At 43.8% G+C, this 17,620-nt stretch overlaps 2 protein-coding genes across 2 annotated transcripts in view; both read right to left on the bottom strand.

The window, feature by feature from the left end:
* The window catches only part of TCP11L1 (t-complex 11 like 1), a 36,175-nt gene extending 22,953 nt beyond the window's left edge, over window positions 1-13,222 (bottom strand). Inside the window, exons 1-2 of the mRNA XM_044680449.1 lie at window positions 13,018-13,222; window positions 2,264-2,446 (exon numbers count right to left, since the gene is read on the bottom strand). Coding sequence (XP_044536384.1) covers window positions 2,264-2,446; window positions 13,018-13,222 — 388 coding nt within the window. The remainder of the gene's footprint in view (window positions 1-2,263; window positions 2,447-13,017) is intronic.
* Window positions 13,223-16,999: 3,777 nt separating this feature from the next.
* DEPDC7 (DEP domain containing 7) overlaps window positions 17,000-17,620 on the bottom strand; it is a 30,889-nt gene continuing 30,268 nt past the window's right edge. Inside the window, exon 9 of the mRNA XM_044680982.1 lies at window positions 17,000-17,330. Within this exon, the coding sequence (XP_044536917.1) occupies window positions 17,116-17,330 (215 nt within the window). The 3' untranslated portion in view covers window positions 17,000-17,115. The remainder of the gene's footprint in view (window positions 17,331-17,620) is intronic.

The following is a 17,620-nucleotide window of genomic DNA, read 5'->3' as shown; positions in this document are numbered from 1 at the left end:
TCAGAGTTGGAAGATATTTCTATAGTGTCCAGCACATACTTGCACCCCCAAAAAGAATCTCTCTTATAGTAGGCATGGGGGCACCCAACATTTGCCCAAAGACTGCCATTGTGGGGCAGCCCCTCTCCTGAAAAGTTCTCTTTTTTATTAAGGTTTTCCTGAAATCAAGCTCAAACTTGTCTCTTTGCAATTGGTTATTCCTAGTTTTGCCCTGAAGGGGTGAGCGGAGCAAGTCTGATCCCTCTTCCCAGGACATTGCTTGGAATGCTTCTCCCTGGGCCATCGAGCTTTCCCCACTAGTGTTCTCCAGCCTAAACATCTTCCAGTTACTTCCACTGGCCCTCATCCGATGACTCTCGCACTCAGGGCATCCAGGACCCAGTCTCTGCATGGAAAACAGACGGGCTATGCCCCAACCTGCTTCCTAACTGCACACCTGGGCCATGAGAACCAGGACCAGTATCAGAACTGCTGACCTGTTTCTCCTGGGGATCCTGTGAGGCTGGTTTTAGGGGCAGGATTTCATGGGGGTACAAGAATGAATACTAATGAATGAAATCATGAATTCCATGAGGAATGCCAGTACAGGAGGGCCCTCCCTGCCTCACTACAGGGATGCTCAGAACAATTCAGAGGAGCATCCAGAGCGAGTGCCGGAAATGCTTGTACTTATTTCAGCTCTCAATCAACTGTACTTTCAAGAGATATCTTCAACTTGGACATTCCTAAACGATGAGAGTCCTTCAAAAAACATACAAAACGCCTCTGTTTTTGGCACATTTGCCAAAAAGAAAAAAGGCAGGTTGGGGCAGCTTCTAGGACAGAGGGGAGAAACCAGCCTTTGATCCAGCCTCAGAGACCTGCCCAGAGGCTACTCATCCTGGCAGATTCTCAGCATGAACGGTGGGAGACTCATCCCAGGAAGTCCTTTCAAACTCATGGGAACCAAGCCCTCTGGCACTGGGGTTAGGAGGTGGTAAATTCACAGACATGCTCAAACCAACATACATTCTCACCTGCTCAATCCTGGAGGAAAACAAAGTCAGACCTCTCCATCCCCCCCTTTTCAAATGAATGAGGAAGGCACATTTTAGACTCCATGGGGTAATTTTCTCATCTGTAAAATGGGGGGAATCATATTTGTGGGACTTAACTTAAAGGGCTGTTGTGAGGATCAAGGAAGGAAGCATTCTGTAAATTGTTAAAAAGTAGGCAGAACCAGGCCTACAGAGTGAGATCCTGAGTTCAAATCTAGTCTCAGATACTTCTCAGCTATGACATTAGGGCAAGCCATTTAACTCCTACGGCCTAGCCCTTGCCACTCTTCTGTCTTGGAACTGATATCTTGTATTGATTCTAAGACAGAAGAGAAGGGTCAAAATGAAAAAAATAAAAAGTAGGTAGAGAGCCAGAGCCTTGGAGTCAGGAGAGATCTGAGTTCAAATCTCAACTTTAAAAGCCATTAGTTGTATAATCAGAGACAAGTCATTTACCCTCACAGTCTGAATTTGTCTATCCACAAAATGGCAGCAGCACTATCTGTATTTCAACTACTATATAAATGTCCGTTATCCTCTCTCTCCGTAGAGGAAGGGGACTATGGGTAAAAACTGCTGACTGCCGCATTAAGCAGGAGCTACTTTGTTGGCCAATGTTAAATTTTTTATCTATTTTTTTAATCTATCAAAATCTATTTTATCTATCAAAAAAATTCTTATCTATCAAAAGGGAGAGTTCAATGGAGGTGACTGAAAAGATACGTGAAGAAATGACAATGTGAAGAAAAAATCCCAACCGAAATACAAATTAGAATATAGCTAAGAACACTGGGAATCGATATGGTACAGTGGGAAGAATCCTGGCTTTGGAGTCAAGGGACCTGGATTCAAATCCTACCTTTGAGGCTTAGTCCATACAGTATGACTTCGGGTAAATTGCGTACTTCCTCTGGGCCTCAGTTTTCTGATCTTTAACATGAGAGGGAGGATGCCCACCGCGGTCCTTCCCAGCTCTAGATCCCCCACTATCCCCTGCTTCCAGGTGTTGTGACTAGAGCCGGATAAAATGCACTTCTCCCAGAAGAGGAGAGGCCGATGGGCTAATTCTGAAATACCTTCCTCTGTAAGGGCTGACCCCACGCTAATTACCGCTCACGCTGGCCCCCTGAGGTCACGTGCCACAAGCAGTGTCTCCCCACCCCCTGCAGCTCGGAACAGAAGGCGGAACCGGGCACCTGGACCGCCAGAAAGGGCCTTGGGCTTACACTGGGGCTTCGGAAGTCTCTGCGGGCTGGGAGTGCTTTGGCGGATCTTTTTCCGAACGGATTCGTCAGCCCCGTCCGCACCGTCTTCCTGGGCTTGCTCGGAATCATTGGCTCTTCCCTCACTCGAGTGGTGGGGCTTGTCCTCCCCCTTCTCGGCCATCCTCGGTGGGTCTGTTCGGTTTCCTGGCAGAGGGAAGACAAGGACAGCAATGAAGTCACTGATGGGTGGCTTCTCCGGGCTTTGCTCCCTCTTCGGTAAAATGAGGACGGAGGGCAGACAGGACCAAGTCCTGGGGCCTCTGGGCTCTGACGGCCAGTGACCGGCCTCCCCCCAGGCCCTCCAGAAATCCCTGCGGGTTCTCCAGAACCTGGGCGGCGAGCCTCAATGCTCCGGGATCCCGCCTTCCTTATGAAAAGGGCCGCCTGTGGGAAACCCTCCGTGCCCCCCTCAGAGAATAAAAACCAAAGTTAAAACAAAACAAACCCAAAAAACCAAACTACTACAGGTCAGGCATAACCAAGATTCTGAATTTGGAGTCCCAAGCCTGAGTTCCACCTGTGGAGCCTCGGGCAGTCATTAGTCTTAGCAAGTGGAAGAATGAGTCTGGGGCAGGGTTTCCCTGGCTGTAAGTTGTCTCCCTGCCACCCCGGGGCCCTTCTTGGCTAACTAACCTGTAGTCTTCTCTCTCCCCTAACCACACCGGGCCCTGGCTGGGACCAGGGAGAAATCTTCCTAAAGCCTGGCTCTGATCGGGGCAGCTCTCCACTTAAAGACTCACTGTGGCTACCTTACTCTGTCCCAAGTCAGGTCTATATGCCTGGTTCTGGCATTCCAGGCCCTCCATAATCAGGCTCCAACTGCCATCTTCCAACTTCATCATCATCATCATGATCATCATCAACACTTACAAAGCAGTTCAAGGTTTGCAGAGTCCTGTGTACCAAATATATGCCTGTGTACCAAAAGTTGGAGTGCAGTTTAAAATTTAAGTAAGAATAGCAGGGTAGCTGTATGGATCAGATGAATTCAGACAGGGTGTCCCAAGTCAGCACTAAGGCTACTGGAACACCCTGTAGGAATTCACTCAATCCTTACAACCACCTTGGGAGGGAGACACTATTTTTTTTAAAACCCCTACCTTCCGTCTTAGAATCAAGACATTGTATTGGTTCTAAAGCAGAAGAGCAGTACGGACTAGGCAATGGGAGTCAAGAGACTTGCCCAGGGTCACAAAGCCAGGACATCTCTGAGGCAGGATTTCAATTCAGTTCTTCCTGACTCCAAGTCCTGTGCATTCTAGCCCCTGGGCCACCTGGCTGCCCTTGTCCTATCTGCATCCTCCTGCCCCTCACGTCATATGATTCCCTCACAAACTCTACCTTCCAGCCCAACCACTGTCCCCATTTCTTTGGCCCTGGCTTCTTCAATTTCAGTGCCTTTGTGGATACCATCATCACTCCACCTTGGAATGATTTCCCATTTATCTTTATCTCTTCTGCTTAGGGTGCTGGACTCTATGACCCCAAGCTGAGGCAGAGCCGAATGTGGTCTAATGAACTAAGAGCTGTAGAGTGCTTAGCACAGAGCCTGGTATAGAGTTGGTACTTAATACTAGTTTCCTTCCTTCCTACTGACTTTATTCTCTTCCTTTAAGACTTAGAAGGCTCCTCCATGAAGCCAAGTAGTCATTTAGCACTCATTAAGCATCTACTATGTGCCAGACTAAGCAATGGAGATACAAAAGAAAAGGAGGAAAAAGCAGTCCTTGCTCTCCAGGTCACACTCTTAATGGGGAGACAACATGCAAACAACTATGGACAAAGATATATGCAGGCTAAATGGGACTAGCCCAGAGGGAAAGCACTAAGATCGGGAGGACTGGGAAAGACAGCTTCTTGTAGAAGGTGGTCCATTAGCTGAGACCAGAATAAACTGTTAAATTCAGGAGGCACAGATGAGGAGAGAGGAAGTTCCAGGAAATGGGGACATCCAGGGAAAATGCATGGAATCAAGGAGACTTGGTGGAGCAGTAATTAGAGCACTTGGCTTGGAATCAGGAAGGTCCAACTTCATGAGTTCAAATCTGGTGTCAGACATGTACTAGCTGTGTGACCTTGGGCAAGTCACTTAGCCCTGTTTGCCTCAGTTACCTCATCTATTAAATAAGCTGGAAAAGGAAATGGCATACCACTTCCACATCTCTACCAAGAAGATCCCAAATAGGGTCATGGGGAGTAGGACAGCTCTAAGAAAAAGGAAAAAAAAAAGAAAATGCATGGAGTCAGTGGGCTGGTATCACTAGGTCAGAGTACAGGAAAGTAATAAGGTATGAGGAGACAGGAAAGATAGAAAGGGGCTAGATAATGAAGAGATTTAAAAGCTAAATAGAGGATTTTAAAGCCCTTTATTTGATGTAATGGAGAGCCACTGGAGTTTACTAAATGGGGTAGAGGGAGTTATGATCAGACCTTCGCTTGAGGAAAATCACTTTTGGTGACTGAATGGAGGATGGATTGAAGTGGGGAGAGATGAGATAGGCAGACCACCAGCAGTTATTGCAATAATCTAGGTGGCCAGGGCCTGTCCCCAGGGTGTCGGCAGTGTCAAAAGAAAGAAGGGGTGTCTACAAGATGTTAGGAAGGTAGAAATGGCAGGACTTGACAACTGATGGGCTATGGGATGGGGAGGAATGAGAGTGAGGAGATGATGACAACTAGATTTTAAGCTTGGGTGACCGGGAAGATGGTGGTTCCCTTGAGAATAACAGGGAAGTCCAGAAGAGGGGAGGGTTTAGGGGAAAGATATCATTATTATGTCAGTTTTGGACATGCTGAGTTTAGGATGTTTGTGGGACATTGAGTTTGAGGAGTCTAATAGGCATCTGGAAATGAGAGCCTGGAATTTGGAAGAGAAACTGGGACTAGACAAATAGATCTGAGAGTTATCTGCAGAGATGATAACAAACCATGGGAGCTGATGAGACCACCAAACAAAATCATATCAGACAAGAATAAGGCCATGAAGCCTTTCCAAAGATCTAGTCCTCCCTCAGAAGAAAACAATCTGTCTACAGGCTCCTTGGAGTCTCCTTGGTGCCTTACTCTTTCTTTATTCTACTGGATTGTGGTCTTTTTCCAATCCCTGTTAGACTGCAAGTTTCTTGAGGGCAGAACCCCATGATGCCTTCCATGTAATGAACACTCTATAAATGTTTGCTTATCTGCAGCAAATTGCTTAGGAAACCTGTTCCTAGTAAGTCATTGTAGGAAATGTCTGGAAATGTGGGAAGATCCTTGAAGGAAGTTCAGAAACGTGCAGTAAACTTGAGTTTGGAGGTCCTGACCTTGGCTCCCAGCTCTGCCACTTTCTACCTGTATCGCTTCATCTGAACCTCAGTTTCCTTGACTGTAAAATGAGGAAGTTGGACTAGATGACCTCTGAGGTCTTAAGCTATGATCCTAAATCAGGCAGATGGAGGAAAGCAGTCTAGGAACCACCATCTACATACTGGCTACAACCATATAAAAATATTATCCTCATTAATCAACAAGGAAATCCAAAGGGAAAACTATACAGAATAAAATGAATGGAAGGGCAGGAAGGACATCACTGTATTATTTTGTTAAGGTATATTTTTTAAAATTATATAAATTTGGAGCTTCTAGTTGCACAGGTGATCACTCTTTTTTCTTTATTTAAATGTTTGTTTTCATGGATGGTTGTTAATAATAATGCAAATGAAATAACCACATTAAAAATGAATCTAGCTCTCTCCTCTAAGACAGCATGCTGGAGAGAACAATGTTTCTGACTTGAGTGAATTGGGCAGCTGTGGCCAACAATGGGCTGGGGTGGGCTAGCAGGGACTTGGAGGCCTAATTAAAACAGGGCTAACATTCCAGCTTTGGATTAAGACAACCTATAAGTCCTGTTGACACAGGACTTTCTAATGGATTGTAAGGGTTTCTGTGAAGTCTGGTTTGTTCCTGGGTCTCTTACTATTCTTGAGGTGTTAACAACCACAACTGAAGGAGAGGTTGTGGGGGAACTGAGATGCATATTTTTTCAACAGGGATGTCCAATATTGAAAAAAAATTGGCACCTGTACTGTCTTAAGTCATGGAATAACAAAGAGTACCTCCCTAAACACCAATTAGCTCCATCCCCCACCTGGCAGGTGATCAAAGAATAGCCCAATGGCTTTAGGGAAACTCCTGAACAGCCTGTGCTCAGCAGGGCAGAGAGAAGGAGCCATATCATATTCATCTGAGATCTGAGGAGAAAATCCAGGCAAGGGAATGGAGGGGCTGCCAATGGAACTGGAATTTTCCAGGCATACACCAATAACACAGGAGCTTAGAGATTGCATCTTTCCCTTATCTCTTTGCATGAGGAAAAAAGGTACTGAAACTCCCTGGCACTTCCTCCTTTCCCCTATGCCCTGACTAAACCAATTCTGAAATGCCCTGATTTGGCTTTTTTTTTTTTTTTTTTTTTTTGGTCAAGGTCCCATTACCAAAAGGATCCTTAACCTTTTTTGTGCCTTGAACTCTTCAGGCAAAGTCGCTATAGTCAAGTGAAAGGGCCCCTTCTTAAAATGTGATTAAGTTCATAAAACAAACTACATAGGACTACAAAAAAACCCGATTATGTTGAACTAGTCACTGAAGTAATCAGATCAGTTCTCAGACCCCAAGAAGCCCTATGTTACTAGAATGTTTTATGTGAGAAAACCAAAACATGATTTAAGACTTCAGAACCCAGACTAAAGGCCACTGAGTCCAACCTCGTTTGTGTTTACAGTTGAAGAAACTCAGGCATATAAAGATCAAGTGATTTAGGAAGTGTCTGAGTTGGGATTGAAACCCAGGTCTTCCTGATTCCAATTCCCCGGCACCCTGTCCATTACTATGCACAGTGAGAAAGGCCAAAACTACCTCAGTCTCTTTTTGTCAGTTTTGCTTCCATGGAGATAGAGCACAATTGGTCAGTCAATAAACAAACACTTATTGAGCCATTACTAGGTGCCAGACACAGGGCTAAAAACTAGGTATACAAAGAAAAAAAGCAAAAAAAAAAAATAGTCCTTGCCTTCAGAGACCTTAATATTAAAAAAAAAAATTATTTTTTCCCCTCTTACACATAAAAATGATTTTTTAAACATTCTTTTTTTTTTTTTTTAAGTTTTGAGTTCCAACCCTCTCCCTTTTTCCAGCTTTCCCACCCTGCCCCTCCTTGCTCCCTGGAACAATTCTACATGTGCAATCATCTAAAACATTTTTTCATACTGGTCACTTTGTGGAAGAAATCTCAAATGAAAAAAGAGAAGAAAAAAGAAAGTGAAACATAGTACGTTTTGGTCCACCTTCATATTCCATCAGTTCTTTCTTAGAGGGCAAATGACATTTTTCATCAGGTGTCTCTGGGAATGTCTTTAAAATTTTTTTTGGTGAAAATATTTTATTCTATTAATTACATGTAATAACAATTATCCACATAAGTTTTCTGAAGTTATAAGATCCAAACTGTCTTTCTCCCTTCCCAGAGATGGTAAGCAATTTGATCTGGATTATACATGTATTATCATGTAAAACATTTCCATATTATTTATTGTTATAAGAGAATACTCACATAAAACTAAAACTCTAAAATAAAAACACAAATAAAGTGAAAAAATTATATGCTTTGATCTGCATTCGATTCCAACAGTTCTTTCTCTGGAGGTAGATTGGCATTTGTTGTCCTAAATCCTTCAGAACTGTCCTGGATCATTGTATTGCTGAGCTAAACCTTTCAAAGTTGATCATTGTACAATATTTCTGTTACTGTGTACAATGTTCTCCTGGTTCTGCTCATTTCACTCATCATCAGTCCATGAAGGTCTTTCCAGCTTTTTCTGAAATTGTCCTGTTTATTATTTCTTATGGCATAATAGTATTCCATTATAACCATATGCCACAATTTGTTCAGCCATTCCCCAATGAATGGTGCATCCCCTCAATTCCCAATTCTCTGCTACCACAAAAAGAGCTGCTGTAAATATTTTTGTACAAACAGGTCCTTTCCCTCCCTCCCCTTTTTTTTGGATCTCTGGGATATAGACTGAGGAATGGTATTGATGGATGAGTGCATCTGCTCTCAATTCCACCAACACTGTATTAGTGAGGGAGCTCACAGGCTAATGGGGAGACTATGTATATAAATAAGTAGATAGGACAAACACAGAGTGAATGGAGACCATCTTCTAGGGGAAGGCATTCAACAGCTGCTGTCTATCTTCCACTGACTAGAATGGTAACTATGAAACATTTTCTAGATCTATATGTATTTTTATGTATATATACATATTATGATTTTTATGTATGTATACATATTATGTGGTTGTGTCTCATATTCTATATATACAATTTTTGTATCTTATAGACAACATTCATTATTGTATCTTGTTGATATTGCATTTTGTTTGTATCTTGTATTCAATAAACATTATTGTGTGTATGTATATATATAGATCCTGCTCTATAACCAGAGACTTATCTGAGTGGCCTAGGATGGTCGTCGGATGTAAAGAACGAAACAGATTGGAAGCACGGCTTGTTAGCTTAAAGTGCTCCGAGGTAAAATGGAGTCACCAATTTATTATAAAGGAAATTAAAGATCCCCATCCCCCAAAAGCCCAAGAAAGTTTCCCACAGTTACAGAGAGCAGTATTTTTACTATAGTCAAAACAAAAGCCTTAGAAGCCTCCAGGTGTAGATAAAAAACCTATGCTAAACTATCAACTATATGTGTTATCTTCAAGTGGAGCCTGGGACATCTCATTAGGCCGAAAAGCCCCTGAAATTCTCAGCCTTGATGGTATTAAACAATTTTTTTGAGCCTCATTATTTTACTTTAATTCTAGGCAAAATGCCCTGCCAAGGGTTCGACCTTGGCCATACTAGACAGCTGCATTCTCGGTCAAAGGGGAACAGTGTTAGCCCCCCTCCTGCTGGATTCCTGAGAGCCCAAAGCTTTTTCAATAAGACTATAATGCATTTTAAAGGAAGGTGAGAATTATGAAGGGAATCAAAAGAGGAATCTCAAATTTTTATCTTACATAGCCCACTCCTTTTCTCGAACCTAATAGGGAGAAAAGCCAATACACAGCTCTGCCGGTCTGTATTGATCTTTTGATGGGGTCCAGATAAAAATATCTACTTGAGATTCTAATTTCTCTTAATAGCTCCCAACATATCCCCTTTCTCTTCAAAATAACATGATTTATTACACAAGAAAACTTTGAATAATGAAAGAAGTTATAAATTGGTTATAATCATCAGTTATAGTTGGATCTGATATGAATTACAGATCAAAGTGTTTGTTTACGGCTCTCTACATGTATATGTATATACGTATCTATACTCGGATAGACAGATAGACAGACAGGGGCTAGACAGGTTTAGGCATTTCACTGACATAGGGAACTCTCAGATGAGGAAACTGTCTTCCAATCCAGACCTCCATCTCACAGTCCTACAGACTTGCTTCCATGAAATCAGTATGTTTCCAAGGTGGGCCTTACATCCAGTTCTTCATTATTTCTGCAACACTGCCTCTCATATGTTTATAAAACCCCATCATAAAAGATGCTGTGGGGCATCTAGGGAGCTCAGTGGATCGAACACCAGGTCTGGAATTGGGAGGACCTGGGTTCAAATTTGATCTCAGATACATCGTCCTAGTTGTGTGACCCTGGACAAGTAACTTCCTAGCCCTTACTGCTCTTCTATCTTAGAACTGATACTAAGACTGAAGGTATGGGTTAAAAGAAAACAAAACAAAGTCGGTGCTGGTGAAATAGACATTGATACACATTGTTGGTGTACTGGCAAAAACATTTTAGAAGGCCGTTATGCAATCAGAGTTTTGATGTTGACTCGGTGGATTCTATTATTAGGACTTCATTAAAAAAAAAAAAGATGGGGAAAGGATCTCTTTGCATAAAATATTCATAAAAAATGAAAACAACCTATACGTGCAACAATTTAAGAATCATTAAATAATTTATTTATTTTTAAAGCCCTTACTCTCCCATCTTATACATACACACATACACACACACACACACACACACACACACACACACACACACACACACACTGGGTATTGGTTCTAAGGCAGAAGAGTGGTAAGGGCTAGGCCAGGGGTCGGCAACATATGGCTCTCGAGCCATATCTGGCTCTTTTGAGGGCCAGATAGGGCTCTTTCTGCAGGAGCCATAAAGTCCCATTTTTTTTCAGGCGCTGTTACTGGAGCGGCACTGTGAGCACTGTACGGCTCTCTCACGAAATTACATTTTAAAAAATGTGGCGTTTATGGCTCTCACAGCCAAAAAAGGTTGCCGACGCCTGGGCTAGGCAATGGGGGTTAAGTGACTTGCCCAGGGTCACACAGCTAGGAAGTATCTAAGGCCAGATTTGAACCCAGGACCTCCCGTCTCTGGGCCTGACTCTCAATCCATTGAGCCACCCAGCTGCCCCAACCCTTCTGTCTTAAAATCAGTTCCAAGGCAGAAAGACAAGTGGTAAGGGCTAGGCAATGGGGGTTAAGTGGCTTGCCTAGGGTCACTCTGCTAGGAAGTGTCTGAGGCCAGATTTGAATGCAGAGCCTCCAGTCTGTAGGCCTCGTGGTCGAGCCATTGAATCACCTTTCTGTGAAAATTATTAAATAAATTAGGAAAAATAGTATGATGTATTGGATAGGGAGTCAACTTTAGTTTCAGAAGAGCCTGGGTTCCAGCCCTGTCTCTGACACATATCTAATATAAGCTCATAGGTAAGCCTGTGTGACCTTGGGCAAATTCCTTAGCCTCTAGGAGCCTCCTTTTCCTCATCTGTAAAATGAAGGGGCTGGAGTACCAAACTCCCCTCCAGTTCTAAATTTATGGTCCTATAAATACTTAATTTCAAAGTACCCAAGCAACTCTGTAACCCACCTTGTATCAGTGGAGGTGGTTTACACCAATGAAAGCTCCTCCACTACCAGCCCCACAAGATATTAATGTAACAGAATATCATGGTGCCACAAAAACGTCAACTAGGAAGCATACAAGGAAATATGGGAAGACCTACAAATAATGATAGCTGAAAGCAGTAGACCCACAACACTGACAACCAAATGGGAAAAAAAAGCTAGAAGTAGTAGAAATTCTAACAGGTATAGAAAAAGACAAAAGATAAAAGCATTTTTTTCACTGTGTTAATTTACTTGATTCTTCCTTATTAAATGCTAAGATTCTTCTGTAAAATTTAATTTCTCATATTTACAAATATATAAAATTTATATACAAATATGTATAATTACATGCATAATTTTATAAAATTAACACACACACCCAAATATAGATTTAATGAAAAGTTGCTGTGGCTCTAAAGTTTACTATCACCTTCTCCCCCCACCACCTGAGGTGCCCAAAATCCCATAGTGAGAGCCGCAGGGCTCTCCCTCCATCCCAAAGCGGGTCCGCTCCATTCCTTGCACCATGGACTCTGGAGAACCTGGACACTTTATTACTTGTCTGGTCTCTCTGCCACGAAGTCCCTGTCCTCCTCTCCCCTCCCACTCCATTTTAATTCCCCAAATAGCAGTGCTTGGAATAAGGTAAGTAATTAATAAATGCCACCCTCCCCCACCTTTCATTCATTCAGCATGGCCATCCTGATGAAGATGAATTGTTGTTTTTTTTTTTTAAAACCCTTACCTTCCGTGTCTTAGAATCAATACTGTGTATCAGATGTAAGACAGAAGAGCTATAAAAGGGCTAGGCAATGCGGGTAAAGTGACTTGCCCAGGATCAACCAGCTAGGAAGTGCCTGAGGCCAAATTTGAATCCAGGACCTCCCTTTTCCAGGCGAATGATAAATTTTTAATTTTATTCTCAGTAATCCTGGCCCCAATTCAAGTTCCACCTCCCTTCGGAGCCTCGCCCCTTTGGCCTCCGAGAAAGCTGATTGGCTCTAGTCACTGGCATTTATATAATCTCCATGGCATGGGCAGTAATTCCCTTTATTTTCCCAACTAGTCTGGGGGCTCCGGACAATAATGAATCGCCTAGTCGCCTCTCAATGAGTATTTTCATATTCGTGTAACTGGAAGGGACCTCAAGGGCCAGGCACTTCATCTACTCTCAGTGCCGAAGAAGAGCCGGGGAACCTGGGTCCGAACCCCGGTAGAGGGTCCAGTAAAGATATATTGAGAAAGAGAAAAGGCTCTTTTAGGGTGCACAGTGCACAGCCAGGAAGCTCTGAGTTCAAATTTGACCTCAGACACTTCCTACCTGGGAAACCCTGGTCAAGACACTTTGCCTCTGCCAGCCTCAGTTTCTCCATCCGTAAAATGGGGATCCTCGCGGCAGTTACATCAGGGCGGGAGGTGAGAATCAAAGGAGAGGATAAACGAACAGCGCTTGGCACGGTGCCCGGCACCCGGGGAGCGCTACATCGGTGTCCGCTCTAGCCCTCGTGCGAGCTGGGATGTCTTCGCCCTTTGTCCTCGCATTCCCAGACGCCCACCCCGCGCAGGGCAGGCCCCCAGCAGCGCTCCCTCCCGCCACGTCCGGCTGAGCACAGCCCGTGCAATACCTGGGCGGCTGCTCAAGCCCAAGGATGCTCCTAGGAGGCCGCGAGCTCCGCCTCGGGACCAGCCCGCGGCCGCGGCCTCCCCGCCCCCCCTTACATCCTTACTCCCCCACCCCCAGGTCCTCTTGGCTTACCGTTGCCGCGCCGGGGCCCAGAGGCTAGGGAACACGCACCACCGTGACTCAGGCGGATGCTGGAGCGGGAGCAGGGGCGGCAGCGGGCAAGGGGAGGGCCCAGAGCAGCCAAGCCTGGCACGCCTCTCGCTAGGAAGCCGCCCAGCGGTCCTCGGGCGGGGGGCGGGGAGCGCAACGGCGCCTGGAGCGCACTGGGCGCCGCCATCTTGTTGTACGGAAGTGGGTGGGGCGCGCGTGCGCAAGAGTCAGGATCCCCTCTCCCGCCCACTCCCGTGTATCCAGTGGTGGCTTTAAGCCACCTGCTGTCCCTGACGCTGCCGTTACCCGTAATTTAAATCACAGTTGTTAGCAGAAACTAAAACTGGTCCAGGAGCGTGTTGTGATGTCAGCGCAGGTGAGGGCGGGAGGGTAAGGTTGCCCTGGCCTCGGGCTCCTTTTGTCCTTTTGGGAGCAGAACCCCGACCCCGCTCCCCCTCCCCTTGCTTTAGCTCAAATCCCAACCCTGTCCTTTGTGGGCTTCAATCTGGTCTCCATTTGAGACCTTCCCTAGTCTGGGGAGGGGTGTCGCGAAGAGGAAGAACAAGTAGTAGCCCACCTTTAGGGGACCTCAGACTTGGGTGCTGGAAGATACCTTCGAGTGATACCCAGCACCCTCCATTTTATAGTTGAGAGAAATTAAACCCTGGTTCTGGTCACTCAAGAACTGAACGGCAAAGGAAGCATTCAAACCCAGGTCCAGAGCTGCCCCTGACCCATGTTCGATATCCCGCCAGCCCACCGGTTGCCTCCCCTTCGAGAAACCCGGCTATCATCGCTTACTCCCCTTACTAAGCTAAGTAATGTGAGGGGGCCGCCCAGTGGGGCAGTTTCGTAGTCTAACCCCGCCTCAGGTAAACTCTAGTGGGTTCATCCCTCCCCAGCCTAGGGAAAGTCTCAAATGAAGGGCCAGGGGATGGGGGAGCCCAGATTGAAGCCCACGAAGGACAGGTTGGGACCTGAGCTAAAGTTGGGGGAGGTGAGGAGGGGTCGGGGTTCTGCTCCAAAAGGACTTGCGGCAGCTCGGTGGAGAGAGAGCCGAGTCCGGGAATGGGAGGACCTGGGATCAAATGTGATCTCCGACGTTTCCTAGCGGTGTGACTCTGGCTAAGTCACTTCGCCCTGTTTGCCTAGCCCTAGCCCTTCTCTCTGAAAAGGCTGCTCCTGAGACAGAATGTAAGTTTAAAAAAAACAACAAACCTATAATTCTAATCGGCATCTCCTGCTTGCCCCACACCCTAGTAATAAATGGGGATGTTACCGATTACATTCTTCCTCCTAGGACGTTGTTGTTCAACAACTGTTGTTCTGTCATGCCTGACTCTCCATGAGCCCCTTTGGGGTTTTCTTGGCAAAGAAACCGGAGTGATTTGCCATCAGACACAAAACTGTCCACTGCCTTCCTCTATAAAGTTAGTTGTTTGCTGAATAAATTATTAACAATTTTTATTTTATAAAATTTTATAAATTGTGTAAATCATATACAAATTATTGTGTACATTTTATAAATTATAAATATGAAATTTTATCCATCATTAATATAAAATTATTTTTATACATTTTATAGATTATAAATATAAAAGGTATCTATTTTCTAAATATAAAAATTATTGTTAAAAAAACTATTTAAAAAATTAAAACCTTTAGCTTCTGTCTTAGAATCAATTCGAAGTATTGGTTTCAAAGCAGAGGAGCAGTAAGGGCTCAGCAATGGTGATTAAGTGACTTATCCAGGGGTCACATAGCTATGAAGAACCTCACATAGTATGAAGCTATGAAGTCAAATTTGAACCCAGGATGCCCCATCTACAGGTCTGGCTTTCTCTCCACCAAGCTGCCCCTCATATTTTTTCAGGGGGGGCATTAATGGACCTTGTTGGGTTTTAATCTAAAGTCCAAGTCTCAGATCCATAAAGGATTAGATGGAAATGAAACTAAACTCAATCACCATCTCAGGGAGGCAATATAATATATAGCAGAAAGACAATCAGACCTGATCCAGGTTTGAATTTGGACTTTGACTTGGACTAAAGTATTCTAGTGACGGGAAAGCCCCTTAAGGGGAACCAAGGTTCAGTGACTGAATCTATAAAATAAGGCTGAGTCTACCTGTAGCATAATTAAGATCACACGGGATATATGAAGTACTCCATGTGTCATATTAGAGAGGAAGAACTTGTATGTTGCCATGATACAGATTTTGTGTTTTCCCTTCTTAATTTTAGTTCCCTTTTCTGAAAAAAGCCTTGATTTATCTTTTTAACTTTATTTTTAAGTTGCTATTTTAAAACAAATTGTCATTTTTTTTTTTACTCCTATTTTTCTGGAATGTTACTAGATTTTTACTTATAACAAAATTGGGATCTTAAGAATGAACCAAGATGGGTAATTGAATATTCCATCTTCATAATGAAGTATGATTATTTTTGCAACAGCCTTTTAAAAAATCAAAGGGAATTTTTTAAAAAGCCCTATTAGCATATTTCTATTTCATACTTCCATTCTATGCATCAGCTTTTGCCTAAGCTTCCTTATGATATTCTATATTTACTTTAGTTCTGAACTATAAGACAAAATTAATTACCTATAGGGGTTTCCCCTATAGGTAAGGGAGGGCATCCCCCACCCCAGTCCCATCATTGAAACAAACATTCCAGAAGAGTAGGGAAGTGTCTCCCACGTTGACAAATGATGACAAAGTGGTCCATGGGGAGAACATGGGACATGGGCACTAAGGACTCTGGCATTCCAGGATTCCTCAAACATGCACATGCTCCTTATTCTCAGACACCATACCTCCACCTGGATTCTACCATGCCCATTTTCCAGGGTTTAGGGGAAAGGTGGAGACTTCCCTGGAATGGGAGACCCTAATAAATGTGCAAACCCACGCCACACCTAGGGCTGCTATATATTGGGCTATTCCATTGGCTCCAGAGAGGCTACTCTACTATTCCCCAGACTTATTTGTCAGCCTTGGGGCTACCTAAATAGTCCCCAGGCTATCCCCCCCCAAATATGAGGTTATGCTACTACCTTAAACCAGTTATTTGAATAAAATTAATTTTTCTGGACTGAATTGGAGCAAGACCCTACTACAAACTTGAGTGTGTTATTCTATTCCATTTCATTCGCCAGCCCTTGTCCACCATATACAATTAAGTTGCCAAGTCTTGACCACTGTCCTTCTACCAAATCTACTCTGGTCCGGGCTCTTACCACTCACCTGGACTGCTCCAATAGTCTTGTAATTTATCTCCCTGTCAAGTCCTCTCTTCTTCCATCCATTCATTCTCCACCAAAGAGGCCAGTATCTGTTGCTGCCCATTGCCTCTTAAGATGAAATAAAATGCCTTCGTTGAGCCTTGAAAGCTCCTTGGCTCCAAGCTTGGCCTTTCAGGCTAATTACATCCTCTGTTCCGGCCAGACTGGCCTCCCCAAGCCAGGAGAGACCATTCTTCCTCCAACTTTGGTGCCTTGGCTTGAGCCCATGCTGGGTCCACTTTCCTTCTCCCAGAATCTCCTAGGTTAAACACCACCTCTTTCAAAAGGCTTTTTCTGACTTCCCCAAATTGTATTTAGTGTGTATGCATTTTGTATTTACTTGTCTTTGGCCAGGTATCTCTCCCCACCCCCACAGAATGTAGGCTTCTTGCTGGGGGCCCATGGCACTTTGGTACTTCTGTCCCGAGACAGGCAGGAGTGTCTGGCAAAGAGAAATCTTCTTTTCCACTCTTTAATTCTTCACATTTTGTCAAGATGCCTCTTGGCCTGAGCTCTTGGGAAAACATTCCCATGAGGTTTCTTACTAGGAATCAACTCTGGGGATGCCTTAGCTTTTCCCTTCTCTTTGGGGAGCTTATTCATGGTCTATATTCAAAATCACAGCCAGAAACATCCTGCTTGCTTCACAGCTTCATGTTAAGTTTCAGACACACAAAGGGCATATATAAGCAAATATTTTATTCATCACAGTTTCTCTAAAAAGCAACATTTCAAAACTGACAATACAGATTATACATTTGGTTTTCAGATATACAGAATCACTCTCAAATACACAATTTATATAAAAATATTTGAAATTCTATCTCCAAAATATTCTACAAAGATATTCTGATGACTTTCATAAAACTGACGTAGCAATTTCTTCTTTTCTTTGGCAGATATTTTTGAGTCCTCATCAATAGTTTTTAGCAAAGACAAAAGCTCTTCCTTTGTAGCTTTTTGGGTATTGCTGTGATACTCACTTTGGTCATGTCTCTGGCAGAAGACATAGCCTTAAATAAAAGGGAGAGATTTTCAGGACAATTCACCTTTTTTTCTTGACCCTATGAATGATGCTATCCAGGCAATATTTCATAAAACAATGTGTGAACGTCTCCAAACTCATGAAAAAACAAGTTAAGCCTTCAGCCATCACAAGGTCAGATCCTAAACTCGTCCCTTGGTTCACTTACTCTGGTCAAGCTGCTTCCTCTTTTGGGTGGGAGAAATGTCTAATTCAAGAAGCTCTTCCAAAGATTTTCATCCCTTCTCAAACCTCTCATGATTCCCCCAGCTGTACCCT

Source organism: Gracilinanus agilis, chromosome 6, assembly GCF_016433145.1.
Source record: "Gracilinanus agilis isolate LMUSP501 chromosome 6, AgileGrace, whole genome shotgun sequence".
NCBI lineage: Eukaryota > Metazoa > Chordata > Mammalia > Didelphimorphia > Didelphidae > Gracilinanus > Gracilinanus agilis.
The sequence above is the reverse complement of the archived record's forward strand: the minus strand, read 5'-3'. Positions and strand labels throughout refer to the sequence as shown.